This window comes from Agelaius phoeniceus, chromosome 33, assembly GCF_051311805.1.
Source record: "Agelaius phoeniceus isolate bAgePho1 chromosome 33, bAgePho1.hap1, whole genome shotgun sequence".
Lineage (NCBI taxonomy): Eukaryota > Metazoa > Chordata > Aves > Passeriformes > Icteridae > Agelaius > Agelaius phoeniceus.
The window spans coordinates 1,238,630-1,260,047 of NC_135297.1; the positions used below are offsets into that span (position 1 = coordinate 1,238,630).

General features: G+C 54.1%; 1 protein-coding gene and 1 pseudogene across 1 annotated transcript; one reads left to right on the forward strand and one right to left on the reverse strand.

Moving 5' to 3' along the window:
- Positions 1–20,037, forward strand: part of LOC129131829 (serine/threonine-protein kinase pim-1-like) — a 61,026-nt pseudogene extending 40,989 nt beyond the window's left edge.
- LOC143696308 (olfactory receptor 14J1-like) lies at positions 6,242–13,924 on the reverse strand. The gene is made up of 2 exons (XM_077192413.1): positions 13,869–13,924; positions 6,242–7,040 (listed from the first exon to the last, which is right to left on the reverse strand). Exons 1-2 carry the CDS (start codon positions 13,922–13,924, stop codon positions 6,242–6,244), a joined length of 855 nt encoding a protein of 284 aa, XP_077048528.1.
- Positions 20,038–21,418: the final 1,381 nt, after the last annotated feature.

A 21,418-nucleotide genomic window follows, 5' to 3' on the forward strand; every position in this document is an offset into this window, starting at 1 on the left:
CCCCTGAAACACTGGGGCTCTGGGCTTTCCTTCCTGTGGGAATGAACTGGCCTTCTCCTCCAGATGCTCATGTCTAAAATCAGGATTCTGTCCCCAAAATTCTGTAAATCTGAGATACATAATCCAAGTTATTTATTCGGTTGCTCCTAGATGAAATCTGCCAGAACAGACAGCTCAGGCTGGCCTTGGCCTCTGGTGGCTGCTGTTGATCAGCCCCTGAAAAACACTGGGGCTCTGTGCTTTCCTTCATGTGGAGATCATGGTAACAAATCAGGGCATCAAGGAACCAAGGGGCCACTGTGACACTGTGGGGACCCCATGGAATCAAGGCAATCGTTGTGGCACTGTTGGGCTGCATGGTTCCAAGGGGCCAGTGTGAAGCAGCACTATGGAAAAGAACCATCCACCTTTCCAGGTGCCCACAGCCAAAATTGATACTCCCCCTGAAAAATTCCCTATATGCAAGATTCTCCCAGACAAAAGCTGCCAGGACAGAGAGCTCTGGCTGGCCTTGGCCTCTGGTGGTCACCTCTCATCTCAAGGAAGCCCTGAGGAAAGTATTTGAACAGCTTTGACTACTGGAACATCTGTGAGTCTCTCCTCCTCTGAAAAATTCAGATGCTCTCCTGATCATTTGAGTCTTTTTTTCCTCATTGTGTATTATGCATGAAATAATATTTTCAGTTACATAATATTATTCTTCTCCCTCTATCAGTGTTATCTGACACAAAACACCTCCTCTACATATGGATCCAGGTCACCTGTAAAGGCAAACACAAGAAAGAATGCAGCAGGAATGATTTGTCTCTGCTCCCATCTGTCCCATCTCCTCTGGAGCTGGAGGTGCAGCCCCAGCACTGGGCAGGGCTCAGGGGCTCAAGGCTCAGCTCCCACCCAGAGAACTTGCAGAGCCTGGGCTGCTCTTCTTGGCCCCTGCACGCTCAGCCAGGCTGAGATGGACACTGATGGTTTCTGGGCCAGGCTCTCTGAGCCCAGCCCAGCTCCCTGCAAGCTCTGCCAGCTGCCCTGAGCTCTGGGCAGCACCAAGGGCCTCTCTGAGCCCAGCCAGCCCAGCCGGCTCTGGCCCCACAGCTCTGCTCAGGCCAGGCTGCTCTGGGCACTGCCCCACGGCCTCAGCCCCTGCCAAGGGCACAGCAGCAGCTGCAGCTGCCACAGGACTCAGCCCCACCATGGGGGAAGGTGCCTGGCCAAGGGAAAGGAGGCTCCCTGAGTGCCCTGCTCTCCTCTGCAGGAGATGCTGAGAGCTCTGCAGCCCCTGCTGCCATCCCATCTGCCCAGGGCAGCACAAGAGCCCCGGCCTTGGGGCCCTCAAGAGCTGCTCCTGCTCCAGGCCCAGGGCCCATCCCAAAGCTGGGCCAGCCACAAAGCTGTGCCCATTTCTGTTCATTCCTGCTCTGATCAGGATGGATCCTCAGCACCTTGGAGGTTGGTGATGAACTTTACTTTTGCAGAGGCCTCTTCTTTCTTGAGCACATCAGTTCAGGAATTCAGTGACAAAGGCTCATAAACATTTGTTCAGAACACCCAAACAAGACAAGCCCATGGGAATAATTCAAGTCTTGAATTCTTTTGTGGTTAATTAGAGATAATTCAGAAGTGTATGCAAATTGAATCTTCTAAATTGAAAAGAATGAAGAGAGAATTGCTTTGTCCTGTTTAGTTTTCTTTCCCTGTTTAAAGATTGCTATCAGCAATCCTCAGTTGATATTGATCCCCAGCCCCTCCTAATGCAGTTTGAACAGATATGAAAATCAAGACCCTTCATGGCTGACAATCAATCCCACTTTGTCCCTACCCCCTCCCCACCATTTCCCCCATCCAACCCCTGGCACTCAGAGCAGCTGAGGAATGGAGTCACATCCCGGGGTGTCCCCAGGGCTCCGGATTGGGGCCAGGTCAGTGAAATCTCTTTATTGCTGATCTGGACGAGGCCATGGAGGGCACCCTCAGTCAGTTCCCAGGTGAGCCCAAGCTGGGTGGGAGTGTGGCTGTGCTGGAGGGCAGGAAGCTCTGCAGAGGGATCTGGCCAGGCTGGAGCCATGGGCCCAGGACAATGGGATGAGGTTCACCAGGGCCAGGGGCCGGGTCCTGCCCTGGGCTCACAACCACCCCAAATCCCTGGCTGTGCCCTGCCCCTGATCCCCACAGCCTGCCCTGTTTCCTTCATCCCTGCATTGCCAGGGACTCTCTGGGACAAGGGAGCTCTGCTCTGGGTACGGAGGGAGGTGCAGGTGCCACCACTGGAGTGGGAACCAGAACTCACCAGGTTTGTGTCCTTTGGGGGTCAGGAACTGGTGGGACTCAGAGGCACAGGAAGTTTCTCTTCATGGCCAACAGACCATGGTTGAACACGATACAATTTCATGACAATCTCACTCTTCCTTGAGCTATGTCCAGTGTCTGCAGTGTCTGATGATTCCACCATCCACAAGTGATTTCCATACTAAAATTAATTTTAGAAAAATATGGTTCTGTGATAGATATAAAGACACTTAAACTCTTGTATCAGGATGCCCATCCTGGAATGGAGGCAATACAGTCTGAACAATTTCTGATTTGCAAAGCTGTCAGTGGTGGATGGAGAATGGGGTCAGGCTGCTTTTGGTGTTGAGGAAATGCTGAAACCAGCCTGACTCATTTCATCTCCTCCTGTCCTGGCTGATCTCCCCTCTTTTTCCCTTTCCACCCATTGTCTTCTGTCTCCCCCCAGGCCTCCCAGTGAAGAGCCTGGCTCTGAGTTCTCCATCCCCTCCTCGCTGGCACTGCCAGGCTGGGATGAGGAGCCCCTCAGCCTTCCCTGCTCTGGGCTGGACAAGCCCAGCTCCCTCAGCCTCTGCTCACAGCCCAAGGGCTCCAGCCCCACCTTGGAGGCCCTTCCCAGACCCTGCTCCAGCTGCCAGACATCTTTCCTGCCCTGGGCAACCCAACCCAGGCCACAGTGGCCTGGATAATCCCCGTCCTTGCTGTCCTGGTCACACAGCCCAGCCCCTTGTCCCTGAGTCAGGTTTTGGGGTGGCTCCTGTGGAACATCCTTGGGGGAGGCTGCAGCTCCAGGTGGACCAGGGGGATACCAGGGGACAGGGACCCTGCTGGGCATGAACAGCTTTGGACTTCTCGGGGGAAATCTGTGAGGGGGGTCAGGGGCAGAGTGACCAACCCAGTGACCTCACACAGCCCTCCTGTGATGTCACTGACTGCTCTGTGATGTCATAGCTTATTCTCTGATATCCCTATGCTGGTCTTTGATGCCACAACCCACTCTGTGAAGTCACACAGCCCTCCTGTGATGTCACACAGCCACCCCCCCGTGATGTCACAGCCTGCTCTGTGATGTCACAACCCATTATCTAATGTCACACAGCTGGTCTCTGATGTCACAGCCTGCTCTGTGATGTCATAGTCTGCTCTGTGATGTCAGTCCTCTGCCCTGTGATGTCACACCTGGCTCTGTGATGTCACAGAGACAGCCTATGATGCCATAGCTGCTCAGGGACCTCACATAACCCACTCTGTGGTGTCATAGCCCACTCTGTGACCTGACGTTACCAGATGATAAATTGCCTACACCAGGTGAGCTCACACCTGAAGCTTGTTCTCCAAAACCCCAGGCCTATGGAAACCACACAATGCCCATTGTGTGAGAATGGGAACTGAAATTCACCAGCCTCAGTGTCCTGCCAGCTCAGCCAGGCCCACTGGAACATTGGGGTCCACGAGCACCAGGGACCACCAGAGACCCCCAGGACAGAAGAACACATGGATAAAGGGGAGGGGAAATGAGTTAATGATTCTGGGGAAATGATTATCATATGCATCACAGTGAGTGCAGCTATGACAAACCTCTCTGGTTCCCTGACTTCAGGGCAAGGGTGGCGAAAATGAAAAGGAGTGGATTCGGTGGAGTTGTCTAAAAAGAACTTTAATAACAGGGTGAAAAACAACAAATGTGGAGAAGACGACCACAGTACGAGGGACAGGATCCAAAGACCTGAGACAAAGGGGAAACAACAATATATACACTTGGGGGTGGAACACTCTAGAACAACAACCATCTAGGGCAAACAGGTAACCAATAGGGGAGCAGAACTGGGACAACTTAGCATAACAACACCAAAGGCTTCTGGGGGAACTCTCAAGCTCACCCCAAGTTAAACAAATGATTCTCAGGGCTTGAAGCTCACGCTCAGTGCTTTTGGGGTAAAATCCAGTTGAGTCTGAGTCACAGCTGGGCCAACTCCACACATATGTATGTTTAGTCTGGGACAATCAATGAAGATGTGTGCAAAATACAGAATGTAAACAGAAACTTTCCTGTACTCAGCATGCACAGCTTTGGGAGGAGCTATCCCCCTGTGCATCTGGCCAAATAAAGAATGCTTCTTCTTAATGCTACATTGGTGTTAAGGAGTTTTTATTTTACTGCATTTTTGGTAACAATCCCACTCCCAGGGAAAGCTCTGTCTCCTACTGTTCACAAACAGAGAAGGGCTGGTGGGAGATGTGGTGGTTGGAGGCTGCCTGGGGCACAGCCACCATGAAATAATCGAGTTTTCAATATCCTGTGAATGAAGGAAGGGCATCAACAAAACGTCTACCCTGGAATCAGGAAGGGCAGACCTTAGCCTGTTCAGGATGCAGATTTGGAGAGTACCGAATCAGGTACTGATTTTTTAAAGGGAAGCAGCCGTTAAAAACAAAGGTGTCCAGGAAGGATGGACACACCTCAAGAAAGGAATCTTAAGGGGGAAGGAGCAGACTGTGCCTCTGTGCCAAAGTTGAACCAGAGAGGAAAATGACTGTCCTGTCTGGGCATGAGCTTTTTGTGGGAACTCAGAAAAAATAGGTCAGGCAGCTCAGGAAGTGTTTAAGGATGTTGTTGGGTCATGCAGAAAGAAAAGTAGAGAGATGAAAGCTCAATTAGAGCTTCACCTGGCCACTTCTGTAAAAAGTAATAAAGAAGAGTTTTTATAAATAAACTAATAGCAAAAGGAGGAATAAGGAGAACCTCTACTCGATAGTGGACGCAGTGGGGAACAGAGTAACTAAAGATAAGGAAAAGGCTGAGCTGCTTAACAGCTTGTGTATCTCAATTTTCAACAATAAAACAGGTTATTCTCAGGACAAGTGTTCTCCTGAGCTGTAGATGGGCACAGGGAGCAGAACAGCCCCCCTGTAATCCAGGGGGAAGCAGCTGGGGACCTGCTGAGCCACTCAGATGCTCACAGGTGTCTCTGGGAGCAGATGGGATCCATCCCAGGGGGATGATGGAGCTGGTGGATGAGCTCCCCAAGCTGCTCTCCATCATTTACCATCAGTGCTGGCTCAGCAGGGAGATCCCAGAGCACTGGAGGTGCCAATGTGAGCCCATCCCCAAGAAGGGCTGGAAGGAGGAGCTGGGGAACTCCAGGCCTGTCAGCCTGACCTGGGTGCCCGGCAAGGTTATGGAACAGATCACCTTGAGTGCCATCACAGGGCACCCACAGGATGGCCCAGGGATCAGAGCCAGCCAGCGTGGATTTCAATATCTGCACTGATGATCTGCATGAGGGGACTGAGTCCAGCATCAGCAAATCTGCAGATGACACCAAGCTGGGTGTGAATGTGGATCTGCTGGAGGGTAGGAGGGCTCTGCAGAGGGACCTGGGCAGGCTGGATCCAGGGCCCAAATCCAACAAGATGAGGTTGAACAAGACCAAGTGCTGGGTCCTGCACTTTGGCCACAACAACCCCTGCAGCGCTACAGGCTGGGGACAGAGGGGCTGGAGAGCGGCCAGGCAGAAAGGGACCTGGGGCACTGATGGACAGCAGGCTGGACATGAGCCAGCAGTGTGCCCAGGTGGGCAAGAAGGCCAATGGCTCCTGGCCTGGATCAGGAATGGTGTGGCCAGCAGGAGCAGGACTGCTGTGCTGCCCCCAGCTCTGCACACAGACATTGCTGCTGCAGCTCCAGAGAAGGCAACAAAAGGGGCTCTCAGGTAAAAACTTTACTTGGAGATCCTTAGGTGTATTTAAAGCCACTGAGAGCACAGCTCCTCATTGACACAGTCTGGGCCCTTAGAATAATGTGGAGATAAACAAAATGAGAAATGGCAAAACCAGTAGCATTTTCTTTGGACAATATTAAAAAAAAACCAAAGGAATGAAAAGAACAAACCTCCAGACCCAAGTACTATCAAAGATGACTTTTATTATGAGTGACTTGCAGAAATTTGCAAGCGGCTTAATGTTTCTGAAAGCATCCAGTCATCAGTGTCCACACTGCAGCCTTGAGCTCCTGGTTCCTCAGGCTGTAAATGAGGGGGTTCAGGGCTGGAGGCACCACTGAGTACAGAACTGACACTGCCAGATCCAGGGATGGGGAGGAGACAGATGGGGGCTTCAGGTGAGCAAACACAATAGTGCTGAGAAACAGGGAGACCACGGCCAGGTGAGGGAGGCAGGTGGAAAAGGCTTTGTGCCGTCCCTGCTCAGAGGGGATCCTCAGCACAGCCCTGAAGATCTGCACATAGGAGAAAACGATGAACACAAAACAACCAAAAGCTATAGAGACAGTGAAAACAGAAACCTTAAGTTCCCTGAGGTAGGATTTATAGCAGGAGAGCTTGAGGATCTGTGGGATATCACAGAAGAACTGGCCCAGGGCATTGCCATGGCACAGGGGCAGGGAAAATGTATTGGCTGTGTGCAGCAGAGCATTGAGAAAGGCACTGGCCCAGGCAGCTGCTGCCATGTGGGCACAAGCTCTGCTGCCCAGGAGGGTCCCGTAGTGCAGGGGTTTGCGGATGGACACATAGCGGTCGTAGCACATGATGGTCAGGAGGGAAAACTCTGCTGAAATGAAAAAGGCAAACAGGAACACCTGTGCAGCACATCCTGAGTAGGAGATGGTGCTGGTGTCCCAGAGGGAATTGTGCATGGCTTTGGGGACAGTGGTGCAGATGGAGCCCAGGTCAGCGAGGGCCAGGCTGAGCAGGAAGAAGAACATGGGCGTGTGCAGGTGGTGGCCGCAGGCTACGGCGCTGATGATGAGGCCATTGCCCAGGAGGGCAGCCAGGGAGATGCCCAGCAAGAGGCAGAAGTGCAGGAGCTGCAGCTGCCGCATGTCTGCCAATGCCAGCAGGAGGAAGTGCCTGATGGAGCTGCTGTTGGACATTTTCTGGGGCTGCACATTTCAACCTAGAGAAGGAGAGAATACAGGGATATCTAGGGGACATTTCTCACAGAAAAGCCCTTTCTTACAGACCCTTTCCTCCCACTAAACACCTCCCCCTTGTCTATGTCTAGCAGATCTTCCTTCACCTTTCTTGCTGGAGCCCTGATTGCTGCAGGCCAATGCTGTGTCAGGAGCTGGACCTTCAGCTGCAGGACACCTGGGAGTCAGCACTGACCTCCAGTCAGTGCAGGGGAACAGTCAGAGCAGGGGCCAGTCGTTGTGTTCAACTTGGAAAAAAAATCTTCCAGTAAGGCTGCAGAGCTGCCGGGATGAAGGGATGGGGATAACGGAAGGCAGAATGAGAGATTCTGCTGCACTGTGGAAGAACAGAGAGTCCAGGGAGGCAGTAGGGTTGTCTGAGGCTTAGTGCAGACTGAGGGGAGCTGCTCTGTCCCTCTCTCCTGTTCCAGCTGCCCTGGACTTGCACCTTTCTGAAATCCAGTCCCGTGTTACCCTGGACAGCCAGGAGACTCTGCTGAGAGCAGTGGATCCCTGGCACACAAAGTGGCTCCTGCCTTTCCCAGAGTCAGGAGAGTGGGCTCATTGCCAGCCTCCCAGGCTGCCCTGCCCAGAGCTCCCTGGGCACAGGGAGCTGGGACACCCCATTGCTGTGCTCAGCCTGCACAGGAGGAGCCCAAGGGCTGGGCCTGGCCCTGCAGCTGGAACTGCCATTGCAGAGAGCCCCTCAGCAATGCCAGCAGCACCTGGGCAAGGCAAGGGGAGAGAGAGAGAGCTGGGCCTGAGGAAAAGCCTTTCCCTGCCCAGCCCTGCCCAGCCCCTGCCAGGCAGCAGCAGGGCAGGACAGTGGCCCTCAGGCCCTGGTCAGCAGGGAATGAATGGGCACATGGCCGGAGAGATGCCCTTCATCTCTGGGGCTGCTCTGCCGGCCCAGGAGGGACTGAGGGCCCCGAGCCCCCGGGCTGAGGGCTGTGCTGGCTGCGAGGGGACACAAGAGCTGTGCTGCTCAGGGCAGTGTCTTCCCTGCAGGGCAGGCCCGGCAGGTGCCACATCTGCCCTGCAGCAGGGCTGCCCTCAGCACTGCCTCCCTCCCTCCCTGCCCACGGCTCTGCTGCTGGAGCTGTCCCAGCCCCAGCTGCTCCTGTGGCCCCGGGCTCCTTCCCTGCCAGAGCTGCCAGAGCCCAGCCCAGCCCCTGGGCCAGCCCTGCCCTGCAGCTGCTCGGCCCTGCAGGGATTAAAGAACAGCTCCCCCAGCCTGGGCACCATGGAAAGGTGATGCTGCATGGATCTGGAGGCTGGGCAGGTGCAGGCACTTGCTGAGGTGCCCAAGAATCCTCAGGGTGATGGTTGAAGAGTCTCAGCCCCTGCTCTCCTATGCACAGCTGAGGTTGCATTGCCACTCAGCTGAGCCAGGGAAAAGTGGGAGCACGGATTCCAGAAAGCAGAGACCCAAGCAGGAAACTCCTGCCCTGAATGAGCTCATGACAAGTCCCCTCAGAAAGGGAGCCCTGCTCTGCAGCACATCCTCCTCCTCCTGCTCCTCCTGTGGCACAGAGAAACTGGGAGAGTCCTCCTGACACATCCCCCAGGCTCTGGGGTGTGCTGGCTTCAGGAGATCCCTCCAGGAGCACAGGGGACATTGCCCTGCACCCACACACTCACCATGCACAGGGCTGTGAAGATCTTTCCCCAGCTGAAGTCTCAGCTCAATGTCTTCCCAATCCTGATTGCCTTCAGCCTGTCTCTGCCTGGCTCCTGTCCCCTCAGTGCCTGCAGGCAGAGCCCTCAGCCCTGCTGGGCTGGGAGAGGAGCTGGCCCTGGGAAGAGCTGTTCCTTTAAAGCTCAGCAGCACAGACACAGCACAAGGACTTTAATGAGCCTCTTGGGGATTTGGAGTTGTTTACATCAGACTCAGTCCCTTAGATTGTCTTCAAAAATTTCTCAACAACTCAAAATTAAATTGAAACTCTGAAGTTTCTTGAAGTTTTAATGGGTCCCACTGAGGAACACAACTGAGCAAGTGTCCCCAGGTTCCAGTTAGAGCAGAACCCTGGAGGCAGTGATGACAGCTGGGAACAAACAAGGCCAAGGTGTCTCTGGTGCTGAGCAAAGCTGGATGTGTTTGAGGAATACCAAGGGCCAAGGCCTGAGCCCCAGGGCCTGGCCAGGCAGATGCTGTCCCTCCCTCCTTGCTCAGGGCTCTTGCCAGGATGGGCACTGGCATGTGGGGATGTGCAATGCCAAGGGCAGGAGCATGGGGCGGCCCCTGCCAGGCTGCTGAGCAGGGACAAGGAGGCCATGAGGCCCCAGGCCTGCAAGGGTCACTTGTCTCCTGCTCCTGCCTCAGGCCCAGGCCCAGCAGCCATGGCCAAAGTGCTGCCCAAGTTGGCTCTGGCAGGGCTGTCTTGCAGCTGCTGCCCATGCCTGTGCCCTGTGCAGCCCAGGCTGTCCTACGGTGTCCCTGCCCTGCGCCTCTGTCCCTGCAGGCTCTGGGAACAGGTCCCCCTGTACCTTTTGGACACACACTTCGGCAGATTGGAATGTTGTCCACATGGATGGCTACAGAACACCAAAACATACATTCTTATCCCTTTTTTCTGAAAATATAGGATCATAAGTCCCTATACTATCCTTTGGTGGTTTTCATTATTATGAAACTGACCTTTCTGAATAGAAGGGTATCCTTCTTATTGTGTAATATCTAATACAAAGGTAAAAATAATTTGGAATCATTTTAGGCATTGGAAATCCTGACCATAGCACTCCAGGAAGGGGCCAAGTTAGAATCCATGAGTTTTTCAATACAACTATTGTTCTGGAAGCTTGAAACATAGCTGAAGAGGACAACTGGGAAGTGACTTTGTCCTGCAGCCTTATGTTGCTTTTTTTTTAACAAATTTTGTGTAAAATTAATACTAACTTGATGCCACTTGTATTTTTAGAGGAAAAAAGGGGTGATTAAGGGTAACTAGGGCCTATCCGTCAGACATTCTATAAATCTTTAGATTACTGAGCCCCAAAGGATAAGTTACCATGGTATACCTTGATAAAGGGTCCCTTTAGCAACACCATATGGACCACCCCATAGCTGGCCTTTGGACACTCAACTTTTTAGCTACCTCATACAGACATGTTCATACACACAGACAAGAGAGCAAAAAGTTTTCTCATCTGACTCCACCAGATCCCACTGGCTCTGCAGAGCAGTCAGAAAATACTCATTGAGTCTAATGAGGAAACAGGGCACTATGGAACAGTGCAGGCTTGGCCTTGCAAGCACACTGATCAGCATTTGTCAGCATCTGTCATCATGACTGACCCCACTTATTGTATTCTTCCTCTATTTTCCTATGTCTATTTCTCTCCAAACCACCTTGATCCCTCCCTTTTCCTTCTTTGGTTCTTCCCCTAACATTCCATATTAAGTCTAGTGAAATTCAAAAATGCTGCTTCCTTGCACCCCAATATTAACCCTGTAACACTAGGCAGTAATACCAGCCATTCTGCAAAGCCATCTGGAGAGCCACTCTGCTGACTCATGGTGATAAGTTTTCTTCCCAGACCATGAGGCTGAGGTGTTCCTGGAACATCTGGGAATGTTTTTATTTATTTATTTATAATTGTGTTTTTAAATTTAATGTATTTTATTTATTTATTTAGCATCTTTTACCATGGTCCACATGTTCCATATGATATACCATGTCCCCTGCTACAGAAGACTCCAGTATCACTGCTCTTACTTTCAAAATGAAGATAATACAGAATAAACTTCTGTCCTTCAGTGGAACCAAACTAATGACAGAGGTCTGATGTGAATATCTCCTGGTCACCTTATGTTACAGTGATTGACAATGGTGTTGGCCAACTAAATATCCCCAAGGCTGCAGCCATCTTTTGGCAATGTGGAACAGGTCTTGGACCACATAAGCCATGTTGTAAAACTCATCCCCTGGCTGCCCCACCTGGCTGGGCCCTTCCTTTGCTGACGGCTCTGCCTCCTGCCTGCCTCTGCCTGCCAAAACAAAGCATTGGACTGACCCAGACCCCTTCTGGGGATGTGTTGCACTACAGCCCTGCCCTGGGAGGGAAATTCCAGTCTCCTTGTGTCCAGTCTGGACCTCCCCAGCTGCCATTTTTATTAATTCTTTCTTTTTCTGTATTTTTTCTATTATGTCAAAAGGATCCACCATCTCTGAAACCACCCTTGAAATCCCTCCCAGGGCTCTCCTCTGCTGTCCTCAGTCTCCATCCCACTGAGCACAGAGCTCCTCTGTCCCTGTACAGTGCTCATGTGCTTGAGGCCATGGCTGCCTGGACAAGAAGGACGGTTCTTTTCTACAGGAAGGAAACCACAGAGCCCCAGGGTTTTGAAGGCAGATCAGAGGCAGTCACCAGAGGCCAAGGCAAGCCAGACCTGTCTGTCCTTGCAGCTTTTGTCTGAAAGTAACCCTTGGATATTTGTGGAGTTTTGGAGGTGGAATTCCATTTCAGCCATGAGTGCCTGGACCAGAATGACAGTTCTTCTCCACAGGAAGGAAAGGGCAGAGCCCCAGTGTTTCAAAGGCTGATTAGAGGCAGCTCCAAGGAGGCCAAGGCCAGCCAGACCTGTTTGTCTTGGCAGTGTTTGTCTGGGAGCTGTCCTTGGATATAATGAATTTTGGAGGCGGATTCCCAATTTTGGTTATGGACACCTGCATTGAAAGATGTTCTTTTCCATGAAAAGAAAAGCACACCCACCCTCCCCCCCATTGTTTTGAAGACAGATGAGAGGTGGCCCCCAACATGCCAAGGCCATCCAGAGCTTTCTGTTCTGGCAGGTATCATATGAGATAATCTGTGGATTAAATCATATATTGAGGTAGAATCCCAGTTTCAGCCATGAGCCCCTGGAGGAAAAAGAGAGTTCTTAGCCACAGGAAGAAAAGCACACAACTGCAGGGCTAGATGAGAAGCAACCCTCAACATGCCAAGGTCAGCTGGACCAGTCAGGCCAAGCCAACCAGAACTGTTCCATGTTCTTGGATCCCTGGAGCCCTGCAGCATCACAATGTTCTCTTGGTGTCATGAGGCTCCTTAGTATCACAAGAGATCTTTGTTTCCATAAGGCCCAGCAATACCACAATGGTCTCCTTGGCTCTGCAGCGGCACAATGGCCCCTTGCTTCCATGACGTCTTGCAGTGTCAAAGTGGTTTCCTTGGTTCCATGGAAATGCACAATGGCACAATGGAGCCTTGGTTCTATTGGGCTCCCCAGGATCACAATGGAGCCTTGGTTCCACAAGGCCTGCCTGTGTCACACTGGCCCCTTGCTTTCATGAGGACCTATAGTGTCACACTGGCCCCTTGGTGCCATGGGGACTCAGGGTGCCAGAATGTTCTCATTGCTTTCTCAAGTCCCTGCAGTGTCACAAAGAGCTCCTTGGTTCCACAAGGCCCTGCAGAGCCCCTTGATTCAATGAGGCCTCAAAGTGCCAGAATGGTCTCCAGGATTCCAGGAGGCCCTGCAGTGTCACAAGGGCTCCTTGGTTCCATGAGGCCCTGAAGTACGGAGTGGCCTCTTGATCCCACTGGGCCCCTCACTGTCACATCAGTTCTTAGTTCCATGCAGCCCTGTAGTGTCACAATGGTCTCCTTGGTTCCACAGAGTCAGAATGTCCCGTGGTCTCATGGAGCCCCATTACGATCCCCCTGATTCCATGAGGCCCTGCCGTGCTACAATGAGCCCTTGGTTAAACGAGGCCTTGCAGTGTCACAATGGCCCCTTGGTTCCAGTGGGTCCAGAAGTGTCCTAATGGTCTCCAGGGTTCCATGAGGCCCCAGAATGTCACAATGGACTTTTGGTTCCATAGGGTTCCATACGCAAACAACAGTCTCCTTGTCTCCAGAGTGTCATAATGAATCCTTTGTTCCATAAGGCGCCTGGCCTTCCACAGCCTCTCAGACACCGTTTACCCCTCAGGGTCCCCAACAGCCCCTCATGGTCTCTTGTGACCCCTCAAGGTCCCCAACAGCCCTTAATGGCCCCTCAGAGCCCCTCATGGCCTCTCATGACCCCTCACAATACATCACAGTTCACAGCCCCTCATGGCCCCTCACTGCCCCTCACAGCCCCTCTCAGCCTCTCAAGGCCCCTCTCAGCCCTTCACAGCCCATCATGGCCACTCACAGCCCCAGGCCTGGGGCTCCTCCCAAAGGAGAAGGGGTTGGGCCCTGCTTGTTCTCCTTTTATTTCGGTCCCTTCACAGCCACGAGTGCAGAAAGGCTGAAATGGAGCCTTTCCCCAGCGTTTCCCTCGGGGTTAACTGCGGGCTGAAGCTCTGTGCTGGCGCTGGCCCGAGCGCCACCATCCCTGCAGCCGCCAGGCCTTTGCTGTCCCCCCGTGTCCGTTCCCTGTCCCCGAGTCCCGCCCGGCTCTGGCAGCAGCAGCAGCCGCAGCGCAGGGGGCGCCGGCCCGGCCCAGCCGGGGCTCCCGGCCAGGAGCAGCAGCAGCGCCGGCCCCTTCCCACCTGCTCCTGCCTCGGCTCCCAAGGGCTTTTTCCAGCTCACTTCTGGACTAGAGCAGCAATCACCCACACACAGCCCTGACTCCTCAGGGCCCGCCTGTGCTGCCCTGAGCCAGCGCTCAGAGAAAGAAAGGATCGGGTTCCAGCGCTGTTTTCAGCACTGTTTTACTCACCCTGAGCTGACAGCAGGAGGCTGCTGTTGCCTTTGCCTTTGGGAATTGGAGATCATGGCTGCTCTTGCCCCTCTTCTGCTTGCCACTTGAAATTTATCTGTAAAACTGCAATTGCCTTTTTCGATCAGCGCTACCCAGAGTGCTTTTGTGACAGTGAATTTTGGAATCCTTAAAATCAGAGGGCTTTGGGAAAGCTGCAAAAGGCAGACCTCAGAGACAGCAGAACTGTGATTAGAGCTAAGCGGTAGTCATAATATTTGTCAGCAGAAAAGTTGTATTAGAAGTAGAAAGTAAGGACAAATAGAACATTGGTTTTTGTATTAACGCCTGGTAGAATAACTCCCTAAGCTACACAAAAGTATATCTAGCGAGATGTTAAGAATTTCTAAGCTTGAGCTCTGTGCATTGTGTTTTAAGGCTTACAAGCAGGTATTGTATTCAAAATAAGCAAGCATTATTTTAACCAAAGGTACCTGTGCTTATAGTGGTTGGATAGAACTACCGTCAATATGCTTCTGCTTTGTGGGATTGGTCAAAAAACTTTTAAAGTAAGTTGTAACATTGCGTTCTTTGTCTGCTGCCGAGGACACGAGCTGCTGCCATCTTCCCATTGTTATAACCATGTAATGAGACTGATGCTGGAAAATAAACAGCTCGAGACATGTTTCTCAGCAGTCCTGTCCTGTTGGTGATTTGTACGTTGCCCCTGACAGGGAATTGGTGAACTCAGGCTTTTGGTCCCAGGCATCATGATTAGCAGATCTTGAAATGCTCTCAAGTCCCTGAGCACAAAGTCAAGGAATTAAAAGCAGCCACACAGGCCACATTTGCAGTGCTCAAACACAGCCCTGTGTCTGCTGCTGCTGAAATAGAATCAACTGACAGAGGCCATCACAGAAATTGCCTCTCAAGTGTTAAATAAAATGAAAAAATCCACCAGGAGGAAGAAAAACCAGAACTTCTTGACTGCCTCCATTGTTTCTTCTGAGCAGCAGCAGCAAATGGAGATGCCCAGAGGTATTTCCAGCTGCTGCTGGTCCCAGCTGGAGCCCAGCCTGCTGCCCAGGCCCAGCGGGAAGCTGAGCCCAGCCCGGGCAGCTCCCGCAGTGTCGGGAGCTCAGCGCACGCGGGGCCAGGCCCAGAGCCCCGGGCACGGCCGCCCATTGCGGGGCAGCGGCGCAGACGGAATGTCCTGCGGCCCAAACCTCCTGCTCCTGCCACACAGCGCCAGCGCTCTCCCCCTCCTCCTCCTCTCCCAGCACGGCACAAATTCCAGCTCCGAGGAGGCTGCCCCAGAGAGGGCTCAGGCTCCTGCCTCAGCCTCAGTGTCCCTGCAGAGGAACAGGGCATCTTTCAGGCACTTCCACAAGCTCAGGGTTCCCATTTCATGGGGAATCTGGGATGAAAATGGCCTTGTTAGGAAGGACAAAAGCAGAGGGAATGGATTGGAAATTATTAGGAAAAATGATCCTTTGTACAGCCAAAGCTTACTAAGTCATTCCCTGCATTTCTCCTTTTCACATTCTTTCAGTCATCTCCTCAGAGGTCCAGCTTGTTCTGGTGCCTTTCATGAACTGATTGTTCTCTTGTTTTATATCAGTGCAGGAGATGTAGAAGCATCTGAACTGAACACTGAAACAAACTCCCTATGTCAGCCCATTTTCATCTTCTACATCACTTTCAAGATGTCCATGGGGGTGTTGGAATGATTATCACACAGCTCTCCCTTTCTGGCTGCAGGCTCTGGAGATTCTTTCTCTGCATTCAGTCAGGCTTGCATTCCCTAACAATTCCTGGTAGCCCATTATGTTTTCTTAGGGTAGAACAGTAACAATGAAAACCTCACCAATGGCACAAGTGCCCAACCCACAAGGAAAAGAAAGAACAAGCTGTAAAGTTCTTCAAACATTTGTCCTGCTTTGCTGCAAGAGTCGTGCTGCATGCACGGTGTGAAAAGCCAAGAGAAGCTGCAGTTGGTGGCACATCTTGTGACAGAAGCTGCACCTGGTTCTCCAGGAAAGGTTCTTGGAATGAGCAAACAGGACTGTGGACAAGATTCTGGAAGAACTGGAACAGTTTTTAGGAAATGAAATGAAAACAGAAAGAAACAAACCAAGATGTTTTCTCTGTTTATTTCTATGCTCCCCTTTGCATTATTTCTCCATCCTATTAATTCCAAATGGATCTAACCTCTAAGATCCATGACTTGGCATGTTTTAGACACTGTCAAATACCATGAGCTATACACAGTTTGCCTTCCTCTGCTTTTTTTTTTTTATTATTTTTTTTGGAAAGCACTGCTGGCGAGATAAGTGCAGTGCTTGGGTCAAGAACAAATTCTGCATTCAGGGAATGCACTCCGATAGTGTTTGACCCTCAGCAGGGACAATGCACAGCAGCAACTGAGGGGATTCCTGTGCCGCTGTGCAGGAGTGCAGACTCCAGGGTCATGGCTGAACTCAGCAAAGTTCCCGTGTTTGGACATGTAGAGAGCTTTTTGGATTATTGGTTAGCTGAGAAAGGACATTTCGATGTGATACCAATGGATAAGGATAGGGGAAACAAGCTGGGAACTGAGCAACCAGTGCCCAATTACTGACGAAGGTCACAGTGACCTTCCCTGAAACGGGAAGACGGGGGAGAAAATCGCTTGCCAGAAAATGTAGTTATCTTAGGTAGAAAAGTTAGAAGAATGCAAACATAGAAGCAAAATAATTGTTAGAAGATAGAAGTAGGTGTGGTTGATCTAAGTTTGCTTTAACCAATAATGAGCTCAGCTTTTGCAATATGTATAAGCTTCATTAACACCAATATAAATATGGGTGAGCTTTCAATAAACTTTGGGATTTGCTATTCATCGCATATGGCGTGTCGCATTTCTCCCGCCGGTTCACGACATGGACAGGCTCAGGGGCTGCCCCTGGGGAGCGCGGGGCTCGGCGCGGGGGCGAGCGGGCAGCGGACAAACGGACACGGGGACAAACGGCCCCAGAGCTTCAGTTGCAGCGGCAGCAGCGAAAGTAGCGGCAGCGGCAGCAGCAGTGAAAGCAGTGAAAGAAGCAACTTTATCGACTCCCTCTCGCTTCTCCTCTCCCTCTCCCGCAGTACCGCACCCTGTCCCGCTCTCCCTTTCCTGGTGTCCCCTCCTCTCCCAGTCTCTCTCTCCATGTTCGGCCGGGCCATGGCCCCCGCCGCCACCGGCCCCGGGCGGGGCTGCCCCGTGCCCGGCCCCGGGCGTCCCGCCGCGGTCTCGCCTCCGGCCGGCTCTGGCCATGCTGGCGGTGGCGCTGCCGGGTGGGCATCAGTGCCTGGGGCTGGGGTGGCATCGCCTCCCTTTGGCTCCGCCTGGCCCGAGCCCGGACCCGGCCCCGGCTCCGGCTCCTGCCGGGGCCCGCGGAGGACACAGGCGGCGTGGCCGCTCCTGCCGCCTCCGCTGCGGCTTGCCCGGCCCGAGCTCCGCCGCTCGGCAGCGCGGCCGCCAGCCCCGAGCCGCCGCTGTCCCGTTCCCGGGAGCGAACGCCTGGGCATGGCTGGCCCGGGGCGCTTGAGGGGCGCTCGGGGGCCCTTGCTGGCCCCGGGCCGAGCGCTGACAGCCGCGTCCCGCCCGCAGGGAAGGCGCAGCAGGGTCTGAAGGAGCAGGACAGGCTGGGCTCGCTGCTGGGGCGCGGCGGCTTCGGCAGCGTCTTCGCAGCCATGTGGCTCTCGGATGGCGCCCCGGTGAGCGGCGGGGCCAGCGGCGGCCGCAGGAGGAGGGGGCGGATGAGGAGGAGGGCGGAGGATGGGGCTCGGCAGGGCGGAGGACGGGTCTGGGCAGGGCGGGCGGCGAGCTGAGCCCGCTGCTGCCCTTGGTTTGCAGGTTGCCATCAAAAGGGTGCCACGGAACCGCGTCCGGCACTGGGGAGAGCTGGTGAGTGAGCGGGGCCAGCGGCAGCAGCCGGGCCATGCCGGGCGGGGATGAGCCGAGGCCCGGCAGGGTGGAAGCCGTCAGGACACCCCGAGGGAGAGCGGGCGTGGGGCCAGCGCAGGGCGCAGAGCATCCTGGGCTGGCTGAGGGCTCCCCGAGCCCCGGCACGGCATCGGCCCCACTGAGGGCATCGTGCTCCTCCCGCAGCCCGACGGCACCAGCGCACCCCTGGAGATCGTGCTGCTGGCCAAGGTGTCCACTGGCTTCCCTGGTGTGGTGCAGCTGCTGGAGTGGCTTGAGCTCCCCAACGACATCTTGGTGGTGCTGGAGCACCCGGTGCGGTGTCAGGACCTGCAGCGTTTCATTGGGGCACGGGGCTTCCTGCCCGAGGAGGTGGCGCAGGAGCTGTTCCGCCAGGTGCTGGAGGCCGTGCGGCACTGCACCAGCTGCGGGGTCCTGCACAGGGACATCAAACCAGAGAACATCCTGCTTGACCTGCACACCGGGCAGGCCAAACTGATTGACTTTGGCTGTGGACCAACCTGCAAGACACAGCCTACACTCACTTTGCAGGTGAGCCCATGCAGGGGTGTGCTCCTGGTCCTGGCATCTCATGGCCCAAGATCTCACAGCCCAAGCTGGGTGTGGCAGCAGGGATTCTCTCTTTTGCTGCCCTTCATGGCACTGAGATTTCAGCTGAGTTGCTTTTGAGCAGGGTTGAGTGGGGAGCCAGCTTCCAGCCCTGCTGGCAGCTTTTGCCCACCACTCTGGCCAGGACTGGGGCTGGGGCTGGGGCAGCCAGGCCAACAAAAACACCCGTGGGTGGGGTAGCAGAGACGGGGGGCAGAACCTGAGCCCCAGCCAGTTTGGTGTGCAGGTGAGAAAGGGCTTGGACTGCTCCACTCACCTGGTTTGCTTTGGGTTCATAATGTTTTTGGGGCAATGAAGGCAGGGAGGATGAGGGCATTGTTATAAATGGTGTTCAGTTTGTGTTGAATTGGGGCTGGGTTGGGAATTGTTGTTTTGGGGTGAGTTGATGGGTGTTTGTTGTGGGTCCTGGGGAGGGGAGGTCCAGGGTTTGGTGGGGGCGATAGTCGAAGGGGGGCGGGAGGTGATTGGACAGGGGACTTGACCAATCATTCGACGCCCTGAGAAAATGATTGGTCCAGAATGAATATTGATAAGGATCAATGAGAACACCGGAAAATGACCAATCAACGTGCGGATCCAAACCCCACCAATCCTGGACCCGAGAGGGGTTATAAAATGAGGGTTTGGTTGGGTTAGGGTTCTTCTCCTTCTGAGGGATGTACTATATGGGGGGGAACCCAGTGTGTTTGGGATATGTTGTTATCTTTGGGTTGTTGCGTGGGAATTTGGGCTTATCTCAAACTCCCTGTCCTCTGTAGTTTGTTTTGATAAATAAGAGCCTATTTCCTTCTCAAAATCTGGCCTCGTTCGAATTCATAACAGCATGGTTTTTCACCAGCACTGAGTGGGTTCTTCCTTGCTACGATCAGGCCTTACCAGGGTTTCTACTGCACTCTTCCAGCACCAGTGGCTTCTCTTCCAACCCTAAGTCTGTACACAAGTCCTAGGTGCTGGTGAGAGGGCAGTGGTCACCCCGTGTGCCACTGGGGCAGCCCCCGCACGCCCCGGGATGCTGGGGCCAGGCTCTGGGAGCAGCAGCATCCCCCTGCTGAACTCCATCTGTATTCCATAGGAACATGGTCATACAGCCCCCCGGAATGGAGCCACTTTGGCTGGTACTATGGCAAGCCAGCTACCATCTGGTCCCTGGGCATCCTGCTGCACCAGATGGTCTGCGGGGAGCACCCTTTCAGGAGGGGCCAGAACATCAGCTGGGACCATCAGGTCTCGCTGCCACAAGGGCTCTCTCCAGGTGGATCCTCATCTCTGGCCATGGGGGGAATCCCAGTGCTGGGAGACAGCAGCGGGCTCGTGGGCATCCCGCTCTGGCAGCTGCTGAGGAGGTGGCACATGTCCTGCTCTCCTGCTCTCCTCCAAAACAGGGAATTGATGGGAAAGCTTGGACCCAGCTCTGAGCACATCCAGCACGGCCTGGGCATGGGAATAGTGGGGCAAAGCCAACAGGAGCCTTCTCCAACTGCCCGGGGTTTCTGGTTTCTGTGCCCAGAGTGCCAAGATCGGATCAGGCGGTGTTTATCCATGCTGGACTTGGAAAGGCCCTCATTGGAAGAGCTGCTCTGTCATCCTGGGATGCAGGATATTCATCTGCCCTAGAGGAAGGGAGAGAGCCACAGGCACACTTTGATGCAGGCCCTGGTAAGTTACAGCCCCAAACATGCCTTGGCAATGAGTAGCAAAGGAACCCAGACTTTTTTGTCCTGCCCGTGTCACTGCCCAGGGCTCATCAGATGGGAACACACAGCCCTTGTGCTGGAGCTGAGCTGCTCTGCCCAGCACTGGTGGCTGCCATCTGAGCTGGTTTTGCTTGTCCTGGTTCCCTGACAGCTGGGGCCCTGGGCAGAGCCCTGAGAGTCTGGTCTCAGCCCAGGGAAGGAGAAGGAGCCCCTGGAGAAGCTGTACCAGGTGGGGCTGCTGCTGCTGGAGAAAGCGAGGATGACATCAAGGATGACAACCTCTTCCTGGACCTGCCCACTGGCCAGCTGAAGATGCTGGACTTTGATTGGGGCACCTTCTTCAAAGCCAGGCTCCACAGGGAATTTGCAGATGAGTCCACACGCAGGGGGATGCTCCCAGATTTGGGCATTGCACAGCCTGGCCAGGAACCAAAGGTTCCCCCTTTGCTGGGGTGGGTGCAGCTGATCCTTCAGCCGCTGCCCAGCTGCTTTTGGCAGGGCTGGGGCATGGGCTGGGGTGGGTACAAATGGGAGTGGGCTCCTGGCCCTGCCAACAGCCCCCAGCAGCCACCGTGCCCCGGGCTGGGGCTGGGGCTGGGGCAGCCAGCCCGACACAAACAAAGCCCCATGGTGGGAGCAGAGGTGGGACTCCAGAAGCTGTGCAGGGGCTGCTTTGCTGTGCAGGCAAGGAAGGGCTGGGCTGCTCCTCTGCCCTTGTTTGCTTTGGGGTCACCGTTATTGTGGGGGGCAGTGCAGGGGGAAGGGAGAAAGCCTGGGCTTCCCTCACCCGTGGGTGGGTTATTCCCTGGCATGCAGGGGTTGGGCCTTCCTCAAGCCCCTGGCAGAGATAAGATTTTTCACCTTTTTTCTTGTTTCCCCTTTTTGTCTGTAATTTATTTTCAATAATTTGTTGTATGTTTTCCTAGAGGAAGCATTCCAGGTGGGCTCCAGTCTGGATTGGGAAGTGCTTGGGAGCAGCTGTGGCGTGGATGGGCCGTGCCCTTGGAGAAGGCTGAGGACATCGTTTGGAACCAGCTTTTCTTCCAGCGGGGGATGGCGTGAGGTGGGTCCCTGTCTGCTTGGCAGGGTGGGATCAGAGCTTTTGGGAGATGGCAGCGAGCACAGGAGCATCCTGCTCTGGGCAGCTGCTGAGGGCTGGATGTGCCCTGGCTGGCTGCAGGCTGGGCACATGTCCTGCCCTCCTGCTCTGTGCCAAAGGCAGCAGGGATGGGCAGCTCTGGGCACCGCTCTGAGCACGGCCAGCATGGCCTGGGCACCGCGGGCGGCTGGGACAAGGGCAC

Coding starts and splice junctions, on each gene's coding strand:
- LOC143696308 (XM_077192413.1), bottom strand. CDS start 13,924: ATGATCTCCAATTCCCAAAGGCAAAGGCAACAGCAGCCTCCTGCTGTC. Junction 7,041..13,868: donor CCTCCTGCTGTCAGCTCAGG/GTGAGTAAAACA, acceptor CCTCATCATCAG/CGCCGTAGCCTGCGGCCACC.